Source organism: Erpetoichthys calabaricus, chromosome 2 (assembly GCF_900747795.2).
Source record: "Erpetoichthys calabaricus chromosome 2, fErpCal1.3, whole genome shotgun sequence".
Lineage (NCBI taxonomy): Eukaryota > Metazoa > Chordata > Cladistia > Polypteriformes > Polypteridae > Erpetoichthys > Erpetoichthys calabaricus.
The window spans coordinates 143,521,387-143,542,498 of NC_041395.2; the positions used below are offsets into that span (position 1 = coordinate 143,521,387).

General features: G+C 35.9%; 1 protein-coding gene across 2 annotated transcripts in view; it reads right to left on the minus strand.

Annotated features, from left to right (window-relative positions):
- LOC114646412 (inactive N-acetylated-alpha-linked acidic dipeptidase-like protein 2) overlaps positions 1 to 21,112 on the minus strand; it is a 1,943,185-nt gene that overhangs the window by 1,142,104 nt on the left and 779,969 nt on the right. For both annotated transcript variants that reach the window (XM_051923949.1, XM_051923950.1), the window contains one exon: positions 14,912 to 15,434. In XM_051923949.1, coding sequence (XP_051779909.1) covers positions 14,912 to 15,426 — 515 coding nt within the window. In that variant the 5' untranslated portion in view covers positions 15,427 to 15,434. The remainder of the gene's footprint in view (positions 1 to 14,911; positions 15,435 to 21,112) is intronic.

Here is a 21,112-nt window from a genome sequence, read left to right on the forward strand (position 1 = left end):
TCTGCTTTGAAAACTAATAGGTGCTGGGGACACTGGTTACTAATCCGCAAACCATGGTATATGTACTTCTCTTTATCTGACAATAATACTATTCTTTAAACAAAGAAACTGTGTTTACACTATTGTTCAGAAAAGAAAATTGATATATCATGTTGATCTAGGTATAGATTGAAGCAGATATATACCTCTGGGTAAATCAGAAAAAAAAAAAAAAAGTATGGTCAGAAACTCCAAACTGCTGCCAGCTTCTTTTATGCCTTTGACATCACATCGCTCAGATGCCTCTAGGCCTGAGGCTGGTAACATATAGAAATGCATGGCTTGAGCTGAATACCCCTGTTATGAAAGTGTATTGTTCATTGTTTTGCAAACATTTTATAAAGCTCACCTTGTATTAATTTAGCACTTGCCCTGTAATAAAATTTGGCTTCTCTGATCAGGCATTCTACACAACTATTGCTGTTTAAGAAACTACAGTTGGAAGTCTAAAGTCTCCACATCCTCATTGGAATATCAAATGTTGATGCAAAGGTTAAATTGTAAAACATGCATGTGTCATGTGGTGGGTGTGGCAGCACGCTGTATCATTGTATGCTCCCAAACTCCTCCTTCTCCATGTATGATTTAATCTTTAATCAGACCGCATACCCAACAACATTTAAGTGGAAAAAACAAATTAAGAAAAAAAAATATCTTTCAATGCCTTGGTTACATAAATGTGTGCACAGTTTAAGTAATACTTGGTGGAATCAATTCTTGCCTTGATTCCAGCAGTTTGTTTGTTTTCAAACAGATCTGGTTCTATTTAAGGAATTCTGTAAGAGCCATTTGCTAGTTATCTATCCATCCATCCATCCTCTTCCGCTTATCTGAGATCGGGTCGCGGGGGCAGCAGCTTGAGCAGAGATGCCCAGACTTCCCTCTCCCTGGCCACTTCTTCTAGCTCTTCCGGGGGAATCCCAAGGCGTTCCCAGGCCAGCCGAGAGACATAGTCCCTCCAGCGTGTACTGGGTCTTCCCCGGGGCCTCCTCCCGGTTAGACGTGCCCGGAACACCTCACCAGGGAGGCGTCCAGGAGGCATCCTGATCAGATGCCCGAGCCACCTCATCTGACTGCTAATTATCTAAGTTATATTAAATGTTTGCCTATATATTAGTGCATAGTTTATAGGTTCTTATAACCCCCACAAACTGAATTGAATTGGAATATTCTAACTGTTTCTTGTCACTCTGACTACAGATTAGGCTCAGTAAGTGACCTGCCTTGCTGAAATGAAGGCATGGAGGGCACACAGTTTCAAACTGTGCCTTAACATGCTCAGTTGTATGTACAGAGCCGTACTTTTAGAGCATACTGAATTCGAAATAAAGCATAGCAAAATAATTCATCCTTAAGTATAGAAACAATTGAAGTTTATTTTTTTATTTATTTTTTTTTATTTTATTTATTAATTTTTATTGTAATCATTCCATACAAATAGATCAATTTATAACCAAACAAAATTGAAGACTAATCAAACCCCACCCCTGAGAAGGAGAGCTAAGCCAAAGGAGAATTGCTTAGGGCTTTTTAATAAAGCAACAATAAATAAAAGAAAGGGAGAAATAAATACACAGGTAAATAAGAGATGGAGAAGGGAATTAAATGTGTTAATAGTTATTTCTCTTATTCTAAAATAATATTGATTAGATCCTGCCAGGTTTTGAAAAAGTTTTGTACAGATCCTCTAACTGAGAATTTGATTTTTTCCAATTTCAAATAATATAAAACACCGTTTTCCCACTGACTTATCAGAGGAGAGTTAGGATTCTTCCAATTTAACAGAATAAGTCTGCGTGCCAAAAGTGGAGTGAATGCAATCACCGTTTGCTTGTCCTTCTCCACTTCAAGTTCGTCTGGAAGAACACCGAACACAGCTGTTAATGGTTTTGGAGGAATTGTGATACCAAGGCTGTCTGAGAGGCACTTTAAAAATTTTGGTCCAAAATTATGTTAGTTTGGTGCAGACCCAGAACATGTGACCCAGTGAGGCAGGAGCTTGGTTGCTGCGTTCGCAGGTTGGATCCTGCCCTGGAAACATTTTGGACAGTTTTAAGCGAGACAGATGGGCTCGATATATAATTTTTAGTTGAATAATTCTATGCTTTGCGCATATGGAGCTCGAGTGAATTCTCTGCTTTGCTACCTTCCACTCCTTTTCTGATATATTGATTAAGAGATCTTCTTCCCAATGTCCTCTTGGATCTTTGAAAGGTAGGGACTCTAATAGGATTTTATATAATGCGGAAATGGTGGTTAATTCCTCAAAATTGAGCAGTATTTTTTCCAGCATTGTGGAGGGTGCAAGGTGGGGGAAATCTCTGTTTAACGAAATTTCTGTTTTGAAGATAGTGAAAAAAATGTGTAGCTGGGAGGTTGAATTTTGAACATAATTGTTCAAAAGATGCAAATATGTTGTCTATATAAAGATCTCTGAGCATTTTAATCCCAAAACTTTTCCAGGTATTAAACACTGGATATGTTTGTGAGGGTTGAAAGAGGTGGTTCTCTTGCAGAGGTGCCACAGATAAAAGATTTTCCATCTTAAAATGCTTTCTAAGTTGGTTCCATATTCTGAGTGAGTAAAGCACAATTGGGTTATTAGTATATTTGCGATAACTTGCATTTATTAGAGAGCAGAGCAGGGAGTATAAAGAAGTACTACAGGATTTTACTTCTATTGCGAGCCAAGCCTGTGTATGTTCATTTTTTTGTGTCCAGGTTTTTATGGCTTGTATGTTTGCTGCCCAGTAATAAAACTGAAAATTAGGTAAAGCCATGCCACCTTCTGCCTGAGGTCTTTGTAGGGTCGCTTTTCGGAAACGTGGGTGTTTTGAGTTCCAAATGAATGAGGTTATTGTTGAATCTAACTGTTTAAAAAACAATTTATTGATATATATTGGAATATTTTGAAATAAAAAAAGTTTAGGAAGGATATTCATCTTAACAATGTTAATTCTTCCGGCTAGAGTGAGATGAAGGGTTGACCATCTATGCAAGTCTTGCTTAATTTTTTCCATACAGACGGCAAAATTTTGTGAAACAATTGAAGTTTAACTAGAAGAAACATATTTCCATTTTTTTTTTTGCTTTTTTTATTCTACGTGTGTAACAACCTTTTTCTTTATTTTGTGTGTACTATTTGCTTTGAAATTTCACTAAACTTTTTAAAATTTACTTTTGGACTGAGAAGTTATTTTCAGCACGTGTTGACCCATGCTTCATCTTGCCTTACCTTCCAGCAGCTACAAATTCACTTGGTTTATTTTCGATTGTTCAAACAAAAACTTCATTCTGCTGTAATTGTGTACTTAAGCTAAATACTATAATTCAAAAATGAGGGGAATGCCTCATAATGGAAAACAATATATCAATAGGTCCTTTAATAAAATGCAAATATCATTCTTCAGTTTTTTACCCTATGCTGTCATACAAGAGATATGTTCATTGGCATTACAGCATTGACATTCTTTGATTTTTATTGTAGACTAGCAAAATACCTGCGCTTCGCAGCGGAGAAGTAGTGTGTTAAAGAGGTTATGAAAAAGAAAAGGAAACATTTTAAAAATAACGTAACATGATTGTCAATGTAATTGTGTTGTCATTGTTATGAGTGTTGCTGTTTTTTATATATATAATATACACACACACACACACACACATAAACATATATATACATATACATATATATATACATATATCAACATATATATACACACATACACATATATACATATACACATACATACATACACACACATACATATATATATATACACAGACACATATATATACATATATATTTACATATCTACATATATACACATATCTACATATATATACACATATATATACATCCATCCATCCATCCATCCATTTTCCAACCCGCTGAATCCGAACACAGGGTCACGGGGGTCTGCTGGAGCCAATCCCAGCCAACACAGGGCACAAGGCAGGGAACCAATCCCGGGCAGGGTGCCAACCCACCGCAGGACACACACAAACACACCCACACACCAAGCACACACTAGGGCTAATTTAGAATCACCAATCCACCTAACCTGCATGTCTTTGGACTGTGGGAGGAAACTGGAGCGCCGGAGGAAACCCACACAGACAAGGGGAGAACATGCAAACTCCACGCAGGGAGGACCCGGGAAGCGAACCCTGTCTCCTAACTGCGAGGCAGCAGCGCTACCACTGCGCCACCGTGCCGCCCTATATATACATATCTACATATATATATATATATCTAGACATACATACATACATTGACACATATATATATACATATCTACATATAAATATATATATATAAATATATATATATAGATATAAATATAGACATACATATATACATACATACATTCACATATATATATATATGTCCTGGTACTGACACCACTGTGTGACCCTGAGGAAGTCACTTCAGGTGCCTGTGCTGCAAAAAACAAAAGTAATGCAAGAAATTGTACCTCAGATGTTGCAGGTTGCTGGAATAAAGGCATAAGTAAAATAGATAAATATGTATTATACACATAGGAACTATTCATTTATTTTCAGTTAAGTCATCTGCAGCAAACTTTTATAAATGAGGGTTTCTCATTTTGTTTGTTTGTGCAAACTGTTTCTTCTTCATTGACGTTTTGTCTTGGAGAGGTTTTTTCATTTCATTGAAAATTAAAGCAGCAGCTGCCAAAATATGTAGCTTTCTTATTAATTTTTCAACATTGTGTAAAATAAATTTATAAAGTAACATAAAAGGTTTAAATACTGGTTATCCTTTTACACTAAAATATTACTAAAGAGATACAAAAAAAGTAAAATGAATATGTTCTTTTTCTTTAAGGAGATTAAATATTACTGAAGAAAGAAAAAAAAAAATAAAACAGCCAAATGGGGTTATGCATACGAACTTAAAAGGTTTAAATAAAACAGAAATATATATTTTATTTTTACTTGCTTAACTTGTGGAGGGTGTATCCTGTAGCAAAGCCCTAACTTTTTTCGTGAAAGCCTGTTTCAGTCAATAAGTCTTAAAAAAAGGTGTAAAGATATTGACAATAAGCTAAGCAAACCCAGGAAGACATGGAATCGTTTAAATCAAGTATCATTACATCTTCCTTTCTTAAAGAGAAGTAAGGCAGTACTTACAAGCTTACATATTTATATATAGACATACATATATATATATATATATATATATATATATATATATATATATATAGATAGATAGATAGATAGATAGATAGATAGATAGATAGATAGATAGATAGATAGATAGATAGATAGATAGATATCTATCTATATCCGAAGCCGTGCAAGCACACTCTTGAGAATGCAACGTATAGTTGTACAAAAGTAAAGCAATCTTGCCTCAAATGAATGGCAACGTTTTGTAGGTCTATGAACTTAATTTAAACTTTAGGTTTACACGGTGGTTTCTTTCCGAAGTACCTGCACTCATGCATATGTCTGTATGTGTCAGTCGGTCAAATCCATGCGCTTTGCACCAGTGAAGTACTGCTTTTAAATTTTTATTAAGAAGAAAATAAAACCTTTTTAAATTGAGGGAAAATATACTAATAACAGTTTGTTAAGGATCTGTTTTTTTGTGAAGCTGCCTTCACTCGAGTGATCACTTCCAGCTGACTTGGTGGCCAACTATAAGCGTTACCTGGTAGGTAACCACCCATACAATCAGATTGTGAATCAGACTACGAGTGCCGTGAATGTAATTACCCCGATCTACATGTCGTCAAATAAACGAACCACACGCCGTGGCGCAATTTTAGGGGCTTCGCCTGTAGCGCTGACGTCCGAGGTTCGATTCCCGTATGGTAGTGAAGTGAGTGGCTGGTTACCTACCAGGTAACGCTTATGGTTGGCCAGCAAGTGAGGTAACATCAGCCACGGTGCCTTCAGTTGTGAGAAGCAGATCATAGAATGGTTGAAAATAGTTTACTATCAAATAATGCAAAGAGTACGCGACACATCTTTCCCCCTTATTCTTGGCTCATCAGGAGTACACACTCACTGCACTCGCTTACGGTAATCGAAGCTCGGACGTCAGCGCTAGAGGGGCTTCGCAGCGGTGAAGTATTGCTTTTAAATTTTAATTAAGAACAAAAGAAAACCTTTTTAAATTAAGTCTTAAAAAGAGATGTAAAGATATTGACAATAAGCTACGCAAACCCACCAAGAAATGCAATCGTTTAAATCAAGGCGCGAGTCGAAAAACACCATCCCATAATATTAGTTAACTATTAACACATTTCTATATGTATTGTAAGCATACAATACAACTGATAATATGTTGCGCTTATTTATCTGGTGTACCGACATTTTTGCGCGTTTAACGTCTGAAATCTAACGTGGTTTGTGCCCTTCAGAATGAAAACAGTTTGCATTTAGCATTTTAACCCCTTAACCGCCCTCTGCCGGATATATCCGGCACCGTTGTTTTATTGCTAACGCCATACTGCCGGAATTATCCGGCACATTTGCCTGTGGTTATATGAATGCCTGGCAAGTAGTATAACTGACGGTTTGGCGTGGGTATTATTACTACGTTGTATTTCGACAAGTCTGTGGTTGTTTTGGCCGGTCATGTGACGTGATTCGCATGTAACAGCTGTGAATATGGCGAAACGTAAACTGACTTCAAGTGAGGCTTTGCAGGCGATTTTGGACAGTTCTGATCATGATTGTAGCAGTTCTGAAGAAGATTTTAGCGACAGTGATGAGCAGCAACGTGCGCTGCATGATACTGTGAATGAAGACGCATCGGATGACGGCGCTGAGTGGGTATATCCCCAGCATCTCATCTGGGCTGCTGCCTGTGGTGAACTACCTTTTCTGCATTCGTTTGAGGGAACGTGTGGCTTTATTGTTGATGTAAACAATTACACTGCTGAGCAGTTTTATGAGCTGTTTGTGTCACCTGATTTGATCAGACATTTTGTTCATCAGACAAATCTGTATGCAGCACAGTTTATTGAGAAAAATCCCAATTTACCTCCACATTCCCGTGTTCGTGCTTGGTTTGACACTGATGAAAACGAAATGAAAAAATTCATTGGGATTTTGATGTTGATGGGAATAATCAGAAAACCAGATATTGAGATGTACTGGTCTACAGATCCTATGTATGCAACACCTATTTTTGCAGCTGTCATGACACGTAACCGATTCTCTTTGCTGCTGAAATTCTTTCATTTGAATGACAACAGAAACGAGCCAGATAAGAAAGATCCAAACCGCGACCACTTGTTCAAGCTACGTCCTTTGATTGATCATTTATTTGAAGCATTTCAGTTGCCCTACATGCCAGGACCGTCAGTTGCAGTTGATGAAAGTTTATTGTCGTGGAAGGGCCGCTTACAGTTTCGACAGTATCTACCATTGAAAAGGGCACGGTTTGGTATCAAGATGTTTTGCTTAGCTGAGAATTCAGGTTACATTTATAGATTTCGTGTATACACTGGCAACTTGCACAACATTTAGTGGTCAATACTGCTTGAATAAATGTAAAAAATGTAAAAAAAATGTAAAAAAGTAAAAAAAACGAAAATTGTTCAGATTTCGCCTGGCTTGGGGAATATTTAGGGAGTTGGCGGTTAAAGGGTTAATAAAAGGCACGCTTTTAAGCCTGAGAAATCACCCCGTAAATGCACACGTTTAATTGCACATGTGTTAATATGTATGCTTACACAGTATTAAAAGACACTGAAGAATGTCATTTACCTTTGTTCCCGCGTTTGATAAAGGCGAGCTTTTAAGCCTGAGAAATCACCCCGTAAATGCACACGTTTAATTGCACGTGTTAATATGTATCCATACACAGTATTAAAAGACACTCAAAAATTAACGTCATTTACCTTCGTTCCCGCATTTGACTCGTGCTGTAAATGTCTTCCTTGTTTTTAGTTCACGTGATTACGTAGGAGGCGTGATGACGCGATACGTGACTCCGCCTCCTCCATTAGAGTATATGGCCAAAAAACAGGTTCCAGTTATGACCATTACGCGTAGAATTTCAAAATGAAACCTGCCTAACTTTTGTAAGTAAGCTGTAAGGAATGAGCCTGCCAAATTTCAGCCTTCCACCTACACGGGAAGTTCGAGAATTAGTGATGAGTCAGTCAGTCAGTCAGTCAGTCAGTCAGTCAGTGAGTCAGTGAGGGCTTTGCCTTTTATTAATATGTATAGATTTTATTCTGCCTTTGGGGAAGTTGGGGTGCTGGGGGTTGGATGGTTCTTTTTGTTGCATTTGATTGATTGTTTAAATAGGTTTGACTTACTTTGCACTTTCTTAAGCATTTTATCACAACAAACAAAAAATGACCACAATGTATTAAAACAAACAAACACAGCTTTAAACTCCTTCCCAGGACTAGCCCAAGATTTAATGGTGCCCCTCACTGGCACCACAAACAAATTGTCTATAACTTATCCCTAGCAGCCCCTGGTACCTCTAATACTTGTGCTGTTAAGGTTTAGGTATAGCATAATTTTTTTGCAGTCCAATTTTTGCCATTGCTAGATTGCATGATGACACCTAACAGGTTGAAGGGCAAAAACTGAACACATGCAATCCATCCAGATCTTCACTCTTAACAAGAACATATGGTCCCAAGCTGTCTAAACCTAATATTTTGTACTACCTGTTGGTCAAGACACCACCTTCTGGCCTCTTCAAAAAGCTATTTGGCCTCAGTCTCACTGTCAGTGCCGGCCTTACCATCCCAGAAGGTAGAAAAAAGAGTGTCATAAATATGGGAAAGAGGAATTAAAGACTGATCATGTGGAACTGGCTGTGTGTGTGTGGTTGGTGGAGTGAGAATAGTGAGATACTGATGATACAGTGGGGGCACAAATAAGCAAAAAATCAGGCATCAATTTTATCCCCTATGACTTGGTATCAAGTTACACACAAACAGATTTTCCTACCATATATAAACAGCCATTACAAAAGTCCCCATGACCTTTTTTTTTAACACCACTTTGTTCTGTAAAAAAACCTACATGTTCAAAAAAGTTCAGCAAGAAAGACATCACATTTATTTTAATACAGAAGAAATATGATAAAAAAAGCATTGACACTGTTACAAACATAATAATTGAAGAGGGTCTGCCTACATTAAAAAGAAGCAGATAATTTGTACTTTGTGTAAATTTTACAGCACTATCCAAGCAGAAGACTCAACTAATTAAAATATGATTTATTCTGCTGTAATTTAAAAAAAAAAACTGCCTAAGGGTAAAAAAGCAGAATTAAAACACAAGCTAATCATCCTTTAGGCCACTTAAAATACTGAACAATCACAGACGGAACATCAAAGGTTTTGAGGTAGCATTATAAATCCTCAATTATTATTATTATTATTTTTTATTAAATAGGCATAAAAAGATGTAAAGGCCAAAAAGCAAACCCATGCCTGCAAGGCAATTTTGAAGCTATTTGTTCAGTACAAAAGAGATTCTTCATCTTTTGAACCCAGAATGAATAGTACCAAAGCTGAGACCTTTACACAAAATGGAAGCTGATTTAATAATAAAAAAAAAAAAAAAAGATTCTTGTAGACTTTGTATGTGTCTACAGGTATATCAACTGACTGCTGGGTCTTAATGTATACATGATGCTACATGATGATGACATGCTAATACATAAATGACAGCTGGATTGTAGTCACTGGCACTGGCAATCAAGAATGTAGAATGTTATACAGTGGACAATCATCTGACTTACAACATTGAAAAAGCCAATAAACAATGTGACTGGGATTTGGTTTTCTGTTTTGCATGTTCATTTCAACAACGAAGGGTTGAAACCTGTCCCTTTTTATATGTGACAAGCAACAATTTTGTCTCACATTTGCCCACAGTCAACGAAGCGTCTCTCTGATAAACAAGAGCAGATGTCACTGCCCAAACATTCACTTATTCAGTGATGAAAGACTTCATCTCATTACGTTTTAATGCTTGACTTGGCTCTATGATCACTTTGTTACAAAGGCAGGAGATGTTCATAACCAGGAACGGAGAGATGGCTATTAGAGAATGCTAGAGGAGATGAATCCAATACTGAAATCGCTAGAGTTAACTACTACAGCAATTTGTGATGAAAAGTGCAGCCTCTTTATCAGATGCACAGCCAGTGGATTGTGGACTGACAAATCTACACCTGTAGCCAATGGACAAACACAGCATAACAGTGAAAACATTTGTTAGTGCAGTACACAAGTCCCCTTAGGAGAGATTCTGCCCTGGAGGGGAAGACACAGCTTTTCATCAAGCTCTTGCTTGCTGCAATTCTGGATCCTATGTGAAAAAATGTACATTATTTGGCCAGGCATGTTAGTTGTGTTACCATGGGATAATATAGAAATACTGAAACAAAATTTTATCCAGTTGAGCCACACGATATTATTGAATTGGTGAGTAGAGGGGAGCGACAGTGAAAGAGCAGTGTGCTTCTGGGCCGTAACACTGAAGAGGAAGACAGTATAGAGGGGTTGGAGGAGTCTGAGTGCGATTAAAGTTAAGGCAATCACAGAGCTGCTTTTATGTCGGCTTCTCCATGTAGACTCGTCCTCTTCAGACAGGTCTCGGTCACGTAAGGAGTGTGTCAGTCTCAAGTCAGGACCCAGGAGCACTACACCGTTATTTTAACAGCGCACTAGTTGAAAAACACTTGTGTAGAGTATAATTATCAGTTCATTGATGGTGATGAACAATTGAGGATAGTATTTTCAGAGTTTTAACACAAACTTTAATGTATGCCCATTTAAGAGATGCTTATTCTTTCACTTCAATTAGTCTTCAGTAGTGCATTCAAAGTCAACAGTCATTCCGATCGTTTAATTCTTACTTTGACACGTCTGCGTCTCAGATGCTGTGTCAATTTGATAATTAATATTTTGGCCATGTTTTTTTTTCCTTTCTTTTAGGCTGTACTTGCTTAAGTAGTATTTTGTTAAAAGTTCAGGTTTAAGGTCAAGTTGAAACTGCCATTATTTATTTATTTAATTTATTGGTGTTGATTCTACATTCAATTTGTGATTCAGTGTGTAATTACTTCATGATTTATGTATTCATTTTATAATTACATGATTTAATGTGATTAATACATTTATGTGATTAATTAGCTAATGTTTTTAATCGATTCCCAGTCCTAGCTTTTTTTTTTAATACGCATTGAGAAATTAACATACAGCATCATTTTAATGAGCCTTTACATTATTTTGCTTTCTTTTATCATGGGTCCTTGATCAGGTACTGCGCTACATGATGCTGCATGATAACTTAAAATATAGTTTCTTCATGTAAAAGTTCTACTAAAGTTCAATAAAATGATTAACGTTCATTCATTGTATAGGCAAGAGGTTCACAGTACTACCTTATCAGCTCACACCTCTTATACTAAATTGAAGATGCTGACTAGTGAAGTGTGTTTGATTTTTTCTTCATAGCTTTTATAATTATTTTCACATCCAATAATGAGGTAAGAAAAACAGGGGAGTAGCACCACAACATTCACATAGGTTTAGGTCTGTGAACTTCAGTGTCAAAAACTGTGGTCAGTGTATTTGTTCTTATATAGTGTAGATTAATTTTTATTTTTGTAGCAACATTAAAAGTATTAATCACAGAGAATTGTACAGAGAAAACAAGACTACAATATACTGTAGCACTGACTAGCATTTTGACAAAGAAGATATTAATCAAATTTGAAGAACTGAAACAAATAAAGTATTACTAAACAACCTCTGACATATCCAGAAGAAATGGGTCGAGAAACCCTTGCTTACTTTTCCATATTTTACATTTTCCAATGATGCACATGATGAGATTTTATAAATAAAAGAATTCTATAACAGAGGCATGGAAGCAACAGTGAGGTTGTATTCAAGCAGCAAGTAAACAATGTAGAAAGAAATCTTGAGAATGAGATACTGGAGTGTGTATTATGGGAATGCTCAGATTCTGAACATTTTATTTTGAATACAATAAGAATATGCCATGTTTATCATCATATATAACAGTTGTTGATGTTAGTGAGCACTTGCTGCTTTAACCTTCACAGGCATTGATTACGTTGCTTACAGCTGGGCTGTTCTTTCTGTTTATAGGTGTGTAGGTAGATTGATAGAGCTCAGCGTGGTATTGTATTTTTCTGTTTTACATTTGTGTAAAAGAAAATTATGTGAGTGTTTAAAATGTTGCATCTAAAACCAAAGTATTTCTCTCTTACTTCAAACTGGAGTGCTGATAGGGGTTGTGACTCTCCCACTGTAAGCATAAATGAGTCTTTGTGTGATTTTTTGTGTGTTGTTTTAGTACTTTAATTCACATTGGAGTTGAATAACTTGCAAAATTAATCTAAACATCCAAACAAAAATATTGAAAATTAGCCCAAAAATGGTATTCAAACACTTTTACGTGTAGTATGAATATAGCCTTAGTAGGCTGTAGCAGCACAGAGAGTCAAATGCATCCAGTATAGATTTTTCATTTTAACCATCATTTTATACACTGAACAACGACCTAACCTCTCTGCAAACTGATAGCAACTACAATGATATGTAATAGTCAGAGAAATGAACGGCAACACCATGTCCTGACAAGAGGTTTTGAAATACACATTCTCTGTTTTACTGTTGCATATTGCAGAAATTGCGACATTTGAAATCTTTAAAATAAAAGTATTTTTTTCACAATTTTTAAAGGTACATTATAAATAAAGCACTAAATGTGTATGTCATTTTTAAAGTTTATGCATAACCTTTATATTCCAATGTATTATTTCATAATGTTAAAAAAGTACCACATGAGGTGATTGCTTCATCCACTCATCACACGCAGAGCAAATGTATACGTGGTAAATACAGCACAGACAAAATAGCAATTTCAGCAATGTAAAATAAATTCTAATAATATGTATTAATTTGCTTTACGACATCTCATGATAAAAAATATTCACAGAAGACTTCCACCTTTGCTGTCTTGTAATCCACAAAAGGCACAAGTCAGGTATTTCTGAAGCCTGCAATAGGTAAGACAGTGATACCTTCCATTAATTCATTTACTTAAATAAATAGCCTCAACTCAATGTGTTTGCGCTGTGTTTTGTCTTACACTGCAGTTTTTATTTTAATTGAAATGTATCTTGGGGAAAAAGCCATATAAAATTCAGTAATACAATAGTCCATGTATTGTGAAAATCACTCAACCAGGCAGCCTTGCTATTCAAAATCATTAATTGCTTTTAGTCAAACCTGATAGGTTTTCCCATTTACAATAAATGAAACTGTGTTTATTGCAAGTTAAATCTGAGACATTGTTTCAATTTTATGATAATGTAATCAATCTACAAAAATTGTTCTACAAAACTCCTTAACAGTTCAGGACAACGGCAGACATTTAAATGAAATGCCGAAAACTTTATCATATGAAAACATGAAAATATTGTAATTTAATATAATGTTATAATCTGCACAAAGTTTGTGCTACCTAAGAAGGCTAAGTAATCCAAGTGAAAAGGTCTATTTTAAAATTTCTGGACTAGCTAAAATAGCGACTGAGTGGATTTCACAGTTCAATGATTTTAAAAATTTAATTTCTGAATTTTAGGCCTGCCAAGACTGAAGGACAAATTCAATAATTTACCCTAAAAGTACCTGTCAAATGGTTGAAAATGGCTGGTGCTACAAACTCAACAATCTGATTTGGTGGCCAGTATTTCAAAAATAACTGCCAAGGTGCCCTTTGAGAACCAAAATAAAGTGTTATGAAATCAGTGGGTGGGGAAAAATGTATGTTAGAACAAAGTAAACATTGTGAGTTATTTTTTTCAATAGATAGGTAGTTAACAGATAAAAAAATATGGTATTCTAGTCAGTGGCTGTTCAAGACATTTATACGCAGTGCACTTGGAAAACCTGAGACCACAATAATTTGGCTTAGTCAGGACACTCGTTACGATAGTAAAGCACAACAAACTGTCAATAGATTTCTCCCCAAAAAAGAGCATTTTGGGAAGAAGATTAATGTATTTAGTGCTGGCCCAAAAAAAGATAACACAACCTCATCTGTCCAGGCATTGTTAATGTATAGTTGGTCTACTGGTAACGACTGTGAAACATTAGCAGATATCAGTTTAGTAACAAAATGCCACCAATAAATCCTATACAAATAAATAAGAACTTCAGAAAAATGCAAACTTGCACAGTCAAGAATAAGTTCAATAGTATAATGTACCTAGTTAACAGCAATTACCATGTTTTACTGAGTAAGCAAATTAAGATTATAATCTTCATGTCAGGAACTAACAACAGAAAACAAGAAAAAGTCTTTCAGTTCAAAATATCTTGTTGATCTCTAATCACCTAACTCTTTCAAATAATTAATGCAGGATTAAAAATTTCCAAAAGTGCTACTATTTGCTACGCTACAGTATTTGACTATTTATTCCATATATCTACTGTTTTCTGTGTGAATACAACCTTTCAAACATTCATACCCTTTACCAATATCTCTTTGAAATGCACAGTTTAAAGTCTGCATCTACCACATTTATTTCCTTTATTATTTTGAGCATTTCTTTCATTTGCCAACTCTTTCATCTGTATACTTGACATAATGTACTAAGTAAGCCAAACATCCTACCAGCAAACAATTAGGATTTCATTTAATCCAAATAATAATGCTTTGTGTTAAAGAATTTACATATAAATGCATTACTTGTATCTCAACAAACTTGTAGTTTCCTTTTTATCTTTTGATTGAAATAAAAAAAGAAATCACAAACATTTTGCATTTCTGTAGCAAGTAAAACTCTGTTCCACAATGTTTTCACTTTTGTACATACCTGAAATGGCGTCTAAGAGCTTCTGCAGTGACTTCCTGTGAAAATTTTTGGTAGACTTCACTGTTTGTTGTATAATCTCCAGAAATTTGGTTTGTTGAAGATGCACTGGCATCGCAATTGTTTTTTACATAATGACCAATTAAAAGACCAAAAATAAAAAGGCTGCTGCCAGTGCAGATATATTTAATGAGTTTTCTACATTTTTTCTGGTTATTCTTTGGTGCTTGCCTTGTGTAATGTGACACATAATCTGGATCTTCCTGTAGTCGTTCAAATCTACCCTGTGGAGAAACTGAAGGCTGAATCCTTTCCAGGCCGAGTTCAGTGCTTTGAGATGAGTTTCCCAAATGACCATGGTCTGCTGAGTCAAGCTGGTAGCAGTCCAAGCTGGGCTCTTCCAGTTCTTTCTCCATATCCCACTCCAGGTCTAAGGATGTGGCTTGAATATCATCAGTTTCTGGATCCTGAGCGTGCAGTGGCACTGAATGATCTGCAGTCACTTTTCTGTAAGCCATACTTTTTCCTGTAGCAGAGCACAAAGACATTGAAATGAATCATTTAAAACATGTTGCTCAACTTCTAAAAGTGCTTCTTAGTGCTTTATGACACCTTCCTTCAACCATTGGCAAATGTAGAATGTAATAAGATTCCAAAGAAAAAATAGCTCACTAAGAAAAATAACAAAAAAATGACTACTTAATTTAATTCTACTCATAAGCTTCTTTAGTTAAGAGTTACAGAACACAGGGCCTGTTAACGTCCACTCTAAAAAGTGGGGATCCAAAGACTGCCTACTCTATTTGCCACTTACAATATATTGCTTTTACTTTTACTCCAGGAGTGTACTCTGATCAGCATTTACTGTTCTATTGCAGGGCATACTTATGCACATGCACACACAAAGCCAATTTAGAACATAGAATTGCCAATTTACCTTTCATATTTCTGTGCTGTAGTGAGAAAAGTGGACAAGCTGGGGAAACACCCATATAGATATGGTACAAACTATAACTTCTGCACTGTTTGTGGCCAGGGAGGAATTCAAATCCACAATGGCCCCCAGACTAGGCCACTCTAAAACTATTCCAAAATTTAAATATAAAAACACACCAAACCACAAGATGTTTTCTTGACATAATTTAGGCAGTATGGGTATGCTGTATAAACATTATATGAAGATCTTAAGCAAAGCATCGCCACGCGTTCCATGTCAGCAGAGAGTGTAGCCCTAACTTGAGAGAGCTGAACAGTCATAGTAGCAGATTCCTATGTGACAACCACATGTCACTACCTTAAAAACAACTTGGCCCATCACACCAAGAGCAAACCTGTTGCTTATATGTAAAGCTGTTTTTCCAAAAACCTTTCTTGCATTTCCAATGCACTCGTCCGTCACATGACAGCATCAATCACATGTTTGTGTGTTGGTAAGTCCAATAAACATTGTTTCTCTTTAAGCATGTGGCTAGCTGTCCTACTATGGTGGAAAAAGTTTGCAATAAGCGTCACCTGGCCAAGCAAGTGGGTGATTGCTGAAATTTTCATAGAAGCCTGCGAGACCAAATTGAGAGTGTGGGCAAAGCAGCTGACATGAAGTAGCTCCATAAGCTGTACCTCACGGATCATAATAGTGGCACTGTCAGTCATGATGGCCAGTTCTCTTTCCCTTACATTGCATTTATCTAACACTGCTGTCAAACAGCATCAGCTGTAGATCCTCATTTTAAAATGTTTCCTTTTTGCCTGAGGAGGAACTGTGCAGTTCATATTTTTGAAAACTGATTAATGTGACAGCCACACGTAACTTAACATATGTGTAACTTGTAGAATTATAGAAAGACACAAGTCTTCCCACCAGTTCTTTAATTTACACTAATTCAAAATTATTTTAAATGTCCAATAGGGGAAGAAATTGGATAGCAGTTTAGTTCAAGGGTGTCTACATGGAGATTCATTACACACGAATGGTTATTGAATAACATTTATTATTTAAGAAGCAATATTTGATTATTGTATAATATTATTTGCAAGATGATATAGATGTTTTACAAAGTAGATGCCATTGCACTGTATTAAAACAAGGAGCTTTCCATAATATGTGTGGACTCTGATGAGGTGATGCATGTTAGTAAAATTATGGTATGTATTGAATGTGTGCAGTGCTGTGAAAAAGTTTTTTTAAGAACAATGCTATTCTGTTCCACATCTTCCAAATACTGATGTTAACTGTTCATTACTAATCAAGTATTTTTACTTAAATGTCATTCCATGGTTATGCATAAGTTATGAAGTCACTATGTAGATGCCCTTCAAATAAAGTGCTACTGAAATTTGTCACATTATATTAATATTCTCTATTATTATCTGGTAGTTGAGTCATGGCAACTGGACTTCTTTCTTGTTAGGTAGATATGTTTCACTGCTCATCCAAATAGCTTCGTCAGTTGGAGGAATGTTATTAGAGACCACAATTTTATCCTCCAGGTTGGGCCTGATTTTCCTGGGGATGGATGAAAGGGCAGCACGATAAATTGAAGATTGCAAAGCTTCCCTCGCCCCTCTCTCAAACCACTTGGGGGTCACCCCTCAGTCTTCAGAGGTGGAGGCCTTAGGCATAACCTGTCTTCAATTTATCATGCTGCCCTTTCATCCATCCCCAGGAAAATCAGGCCCAATTCACACCTCCACCAGGTGGACCACTCTTAACGACCCACTCTATGGGGGTAGGAGAGGGTGTCAAAAGGTGTGACAGTTACATCTACCCACACTACCCCCTTCCTTTGTTTTATTCAACGAGCCTAATAAGGGCAGGTGTGAAGTGAAAGTAACCTGAAGGATAAAATTGTCTCTAAAAACATTCCTCAGACTGACGAATCTGCTTGGAGGAGCAGTGAAACGTATCTACCTAACAAGAAAGAAGTCCAGTTGCCATGACTCACCTACCAGATAATTTCACCTGGACGACTGAGAATTTTCACAGACATTCTCTATTATTAATATTCTATATGCATGATTATGTAATCTCTAAAAAAGCCACCACTTCAAATATATCAGTGCATGCTAATTCAGTCAAGATATAATCAATATCGAGGCAAATCGGGGCATTGAATCAGCATCAAATCGAATCATGACATCAGTGCCAATATCCAGCCCCACTAATAAAAGTGACTACTATATACAGAATGTAAACAGAATTATAATGAAACAACATTAATAAAGAGCAAAGTGATTGAGTTTCATAGGACTGTGGATTTTTTCCTCTTGCTTTTTCTAATCATATGCCATCTTCCTTAAAGCAAGTCTTATATTTACATTTATTTGATTAGCAGACACTTTTTTTCAAAGTGACTTACAAAGGAACACAACATAATCGAGAAACAGCAGTCCAAGGAATGTTTTGAAAACGTGTAGCAGGACAGAATACAAAAATTGATCACCACAAGTAAAGAGCAGTAAAGCTAGCATAACAAAAAATTAATAATTAACACTATGACAGATATCCAGAAAGCAAAAAAACATTCATTAATAACTTGACAGATATTCACAGAACAGCAGGGTTTTCAATCGCTTCTTAAACACATTGAGGGAGTCAGCAGTTCAGATGGAGCTGGGTAGCTCATTCCACCAACTAGCAACTACCTATGAAAAGAGTCTGGATTGAGATTTGATACCACGCATAGGAGGTATTACCAGGCACTGCTCACTGACAAACCTGAGTGGGAGACAAGGAGGATAGCACCTCACCAGTGTCTCCATAAACACAGTGTTGACCCAGACCATCTGAGAGCAGTCTCGATGATACCAAGGTCAAAGAGGTTGGCTAGAGGGATCTCATAGATGAATGTGTCAAAGGCAGAGGAGAGACCTTGAAGAATCAGGACTGATGACATGTTAGTAGTTCTGGCAATCTGGATTTTGGATAGATTGACTTTTCTTTAATTTCACTTTTTATTTTTGCTAGCCATATAAAAACTAAACAATAGATTCATGTAGTTTGTCTGTTATGTTTTCTTAATACAAAATTTGATAATGAATAATTAGTTAATAGTTGTTAAGGAATATTTAAATAAACCCGTCCTGCACACAATACAAAATCATTCCTTTAATTGTAACAAAGAAAATACAAAAACATTTTTTAAATCACTGTAAGGTAAAAATGTCTTTTTACAATCTGTACGCTATAACGTTTGATCACATCCATCAGTATTTTAATAAGAAAAGTTCAAAAGATGTGGGTGGAGTTAATGTACTGGCAGGTAAATGGAGGAGAGATGAGAGGTTGGGAGTATCCACTCATAGTGCATTGCCTCACCCACCACATGATGAACCACCTGGATTGGGACCCAAGTGCAGCGTGTGACACTCAGCACCACACTGGAACAGTGTGACTTTTATTTATAGTGGCTGGAGTGCCTATCCTGCCACCAACTCCCAACCTATCCCTGTAAGTTGGAGGCCCTGCTTGCAGGGCTGGAAGAAGGTTAACATCAGGTAAATTTGGAAAAAATTAAAATCTACCACAAAACGAAACACTATGTCTGAGTCAGGACTCAATAAAGCAGTTCATAAAATTAACTGATGCATATATAACTTATAATATATAAGGTAAATTCCATAAATATACTTTTAAGATTTATAAGTAATTTACTCTTAAAAGGGTTTGTATTCACTTTTCACATTAATTTAAAGTAATCAAAATATATTCTACCTGATTTTTTCTAAGACATGTCACCTTCTTTCTATGACAGATATAAAAAATAATTCTCATTTGTACGAAAAGCTAAAACTTAATCAATGAATCACGAAAGGCATTTTTTATTTATTACATTTTACAATATATTTTAAAAAAAGAACAGCATGAAGACTTGCATGATAGTTACATTTCACATAAATATGGTGATTTTAGTTTAGCTATGATTTATACAAATGAATTTTAATTTTTTAAAGTTGCAAATTGTGGTAAAAACATTTAGAAGAATTATCTTAAGAAGATATAACTTCAGAATATAAGTAAACACCTGGAAACAAAATGCAATGGTTCTTATTTTTCTGAGTGCATTGATAAGACTTAGTTTTCATCTCATACGGTATATGACAGCTGACATTCCATCATCGAAACATCAGCAATTTAACGCTTTTCAGCTCTCCGACAGAACCATCAATTAGGATGAAATGCAGATATAGTGTTTAACCTTTCAAAATGATGGATGCCTGAGTGACATCTGCAATGATATCACCTTAGTTTGCTGCATAGTTAGGTTTCAAAATGTTTAAATTAGATTAATAACAAAATGTTTAAATTAGATTAATAACTAGCACTTTTACTATGAAGACGTCTTGGAATATGGGACAAAAATATCTACTTTGACAATTTAAAAAATAAAAATAATAAACATATGGACTAGGCCTGGAGCAAATAAAATCTGAATTTAAAAAATACAGACTTTTGAGGCGGAGAACCAGTTTTGTATCATCTGTTGGTGAACCTCAGAAGATAAAGCCATTTGATACACTATTTGGTATGTAGAGAAACAACACACAGTGGAGTGTGTAATGAAAACTGAAAGAAGAGTTTTTACACTATGTTATGCATTCCAATCTAGTTTAAATTTGATAGATAAATAATGGAAGCATCAGTAGCCTTCTCATCTGCAAAATTTCTAAAGTATTTACAAAGGAGATCCATGGCACTATAGTAATGCTCTGAAATAATTTCTTCATCTGCTAATCCCAGTGTCTCTGATCTTTGTTTAATGAAATATTGTTCACAATTGATGATAATTAGCATAATTTTGTGATCATATTGAATGCTGATGTAGTTTCACTAGCTTTTTTTTTCTTTTTTTTTTTGCAGCATCTGACTCAAGTCTAGGAATTTTCACTACTTCAAATTCTTTTGTCATTTGTCTATGTCGCACACTTCTTCATTCTTTACATTTGTGCCCATTGTGTGTTTTACTGCAGCTTCCTTTTCAAATCTTACACTTCACTGTTCTGGTGATTCATTTTGTTCAGTTTCGCACACTCTCTCTGCAGTGCTTTTTTTGTCTTTATTCATATTTGACATCACTGATTGCTTATATATGCTTGACAATTTATTTAGAGTGCTAATTTAAAAGCACTTTTACTTGAAATCTAGCCAAAATGATTTTAACCGGAAGAAACTTCCTTTAATTGTAGCTGCCACATGAACAGAAATCA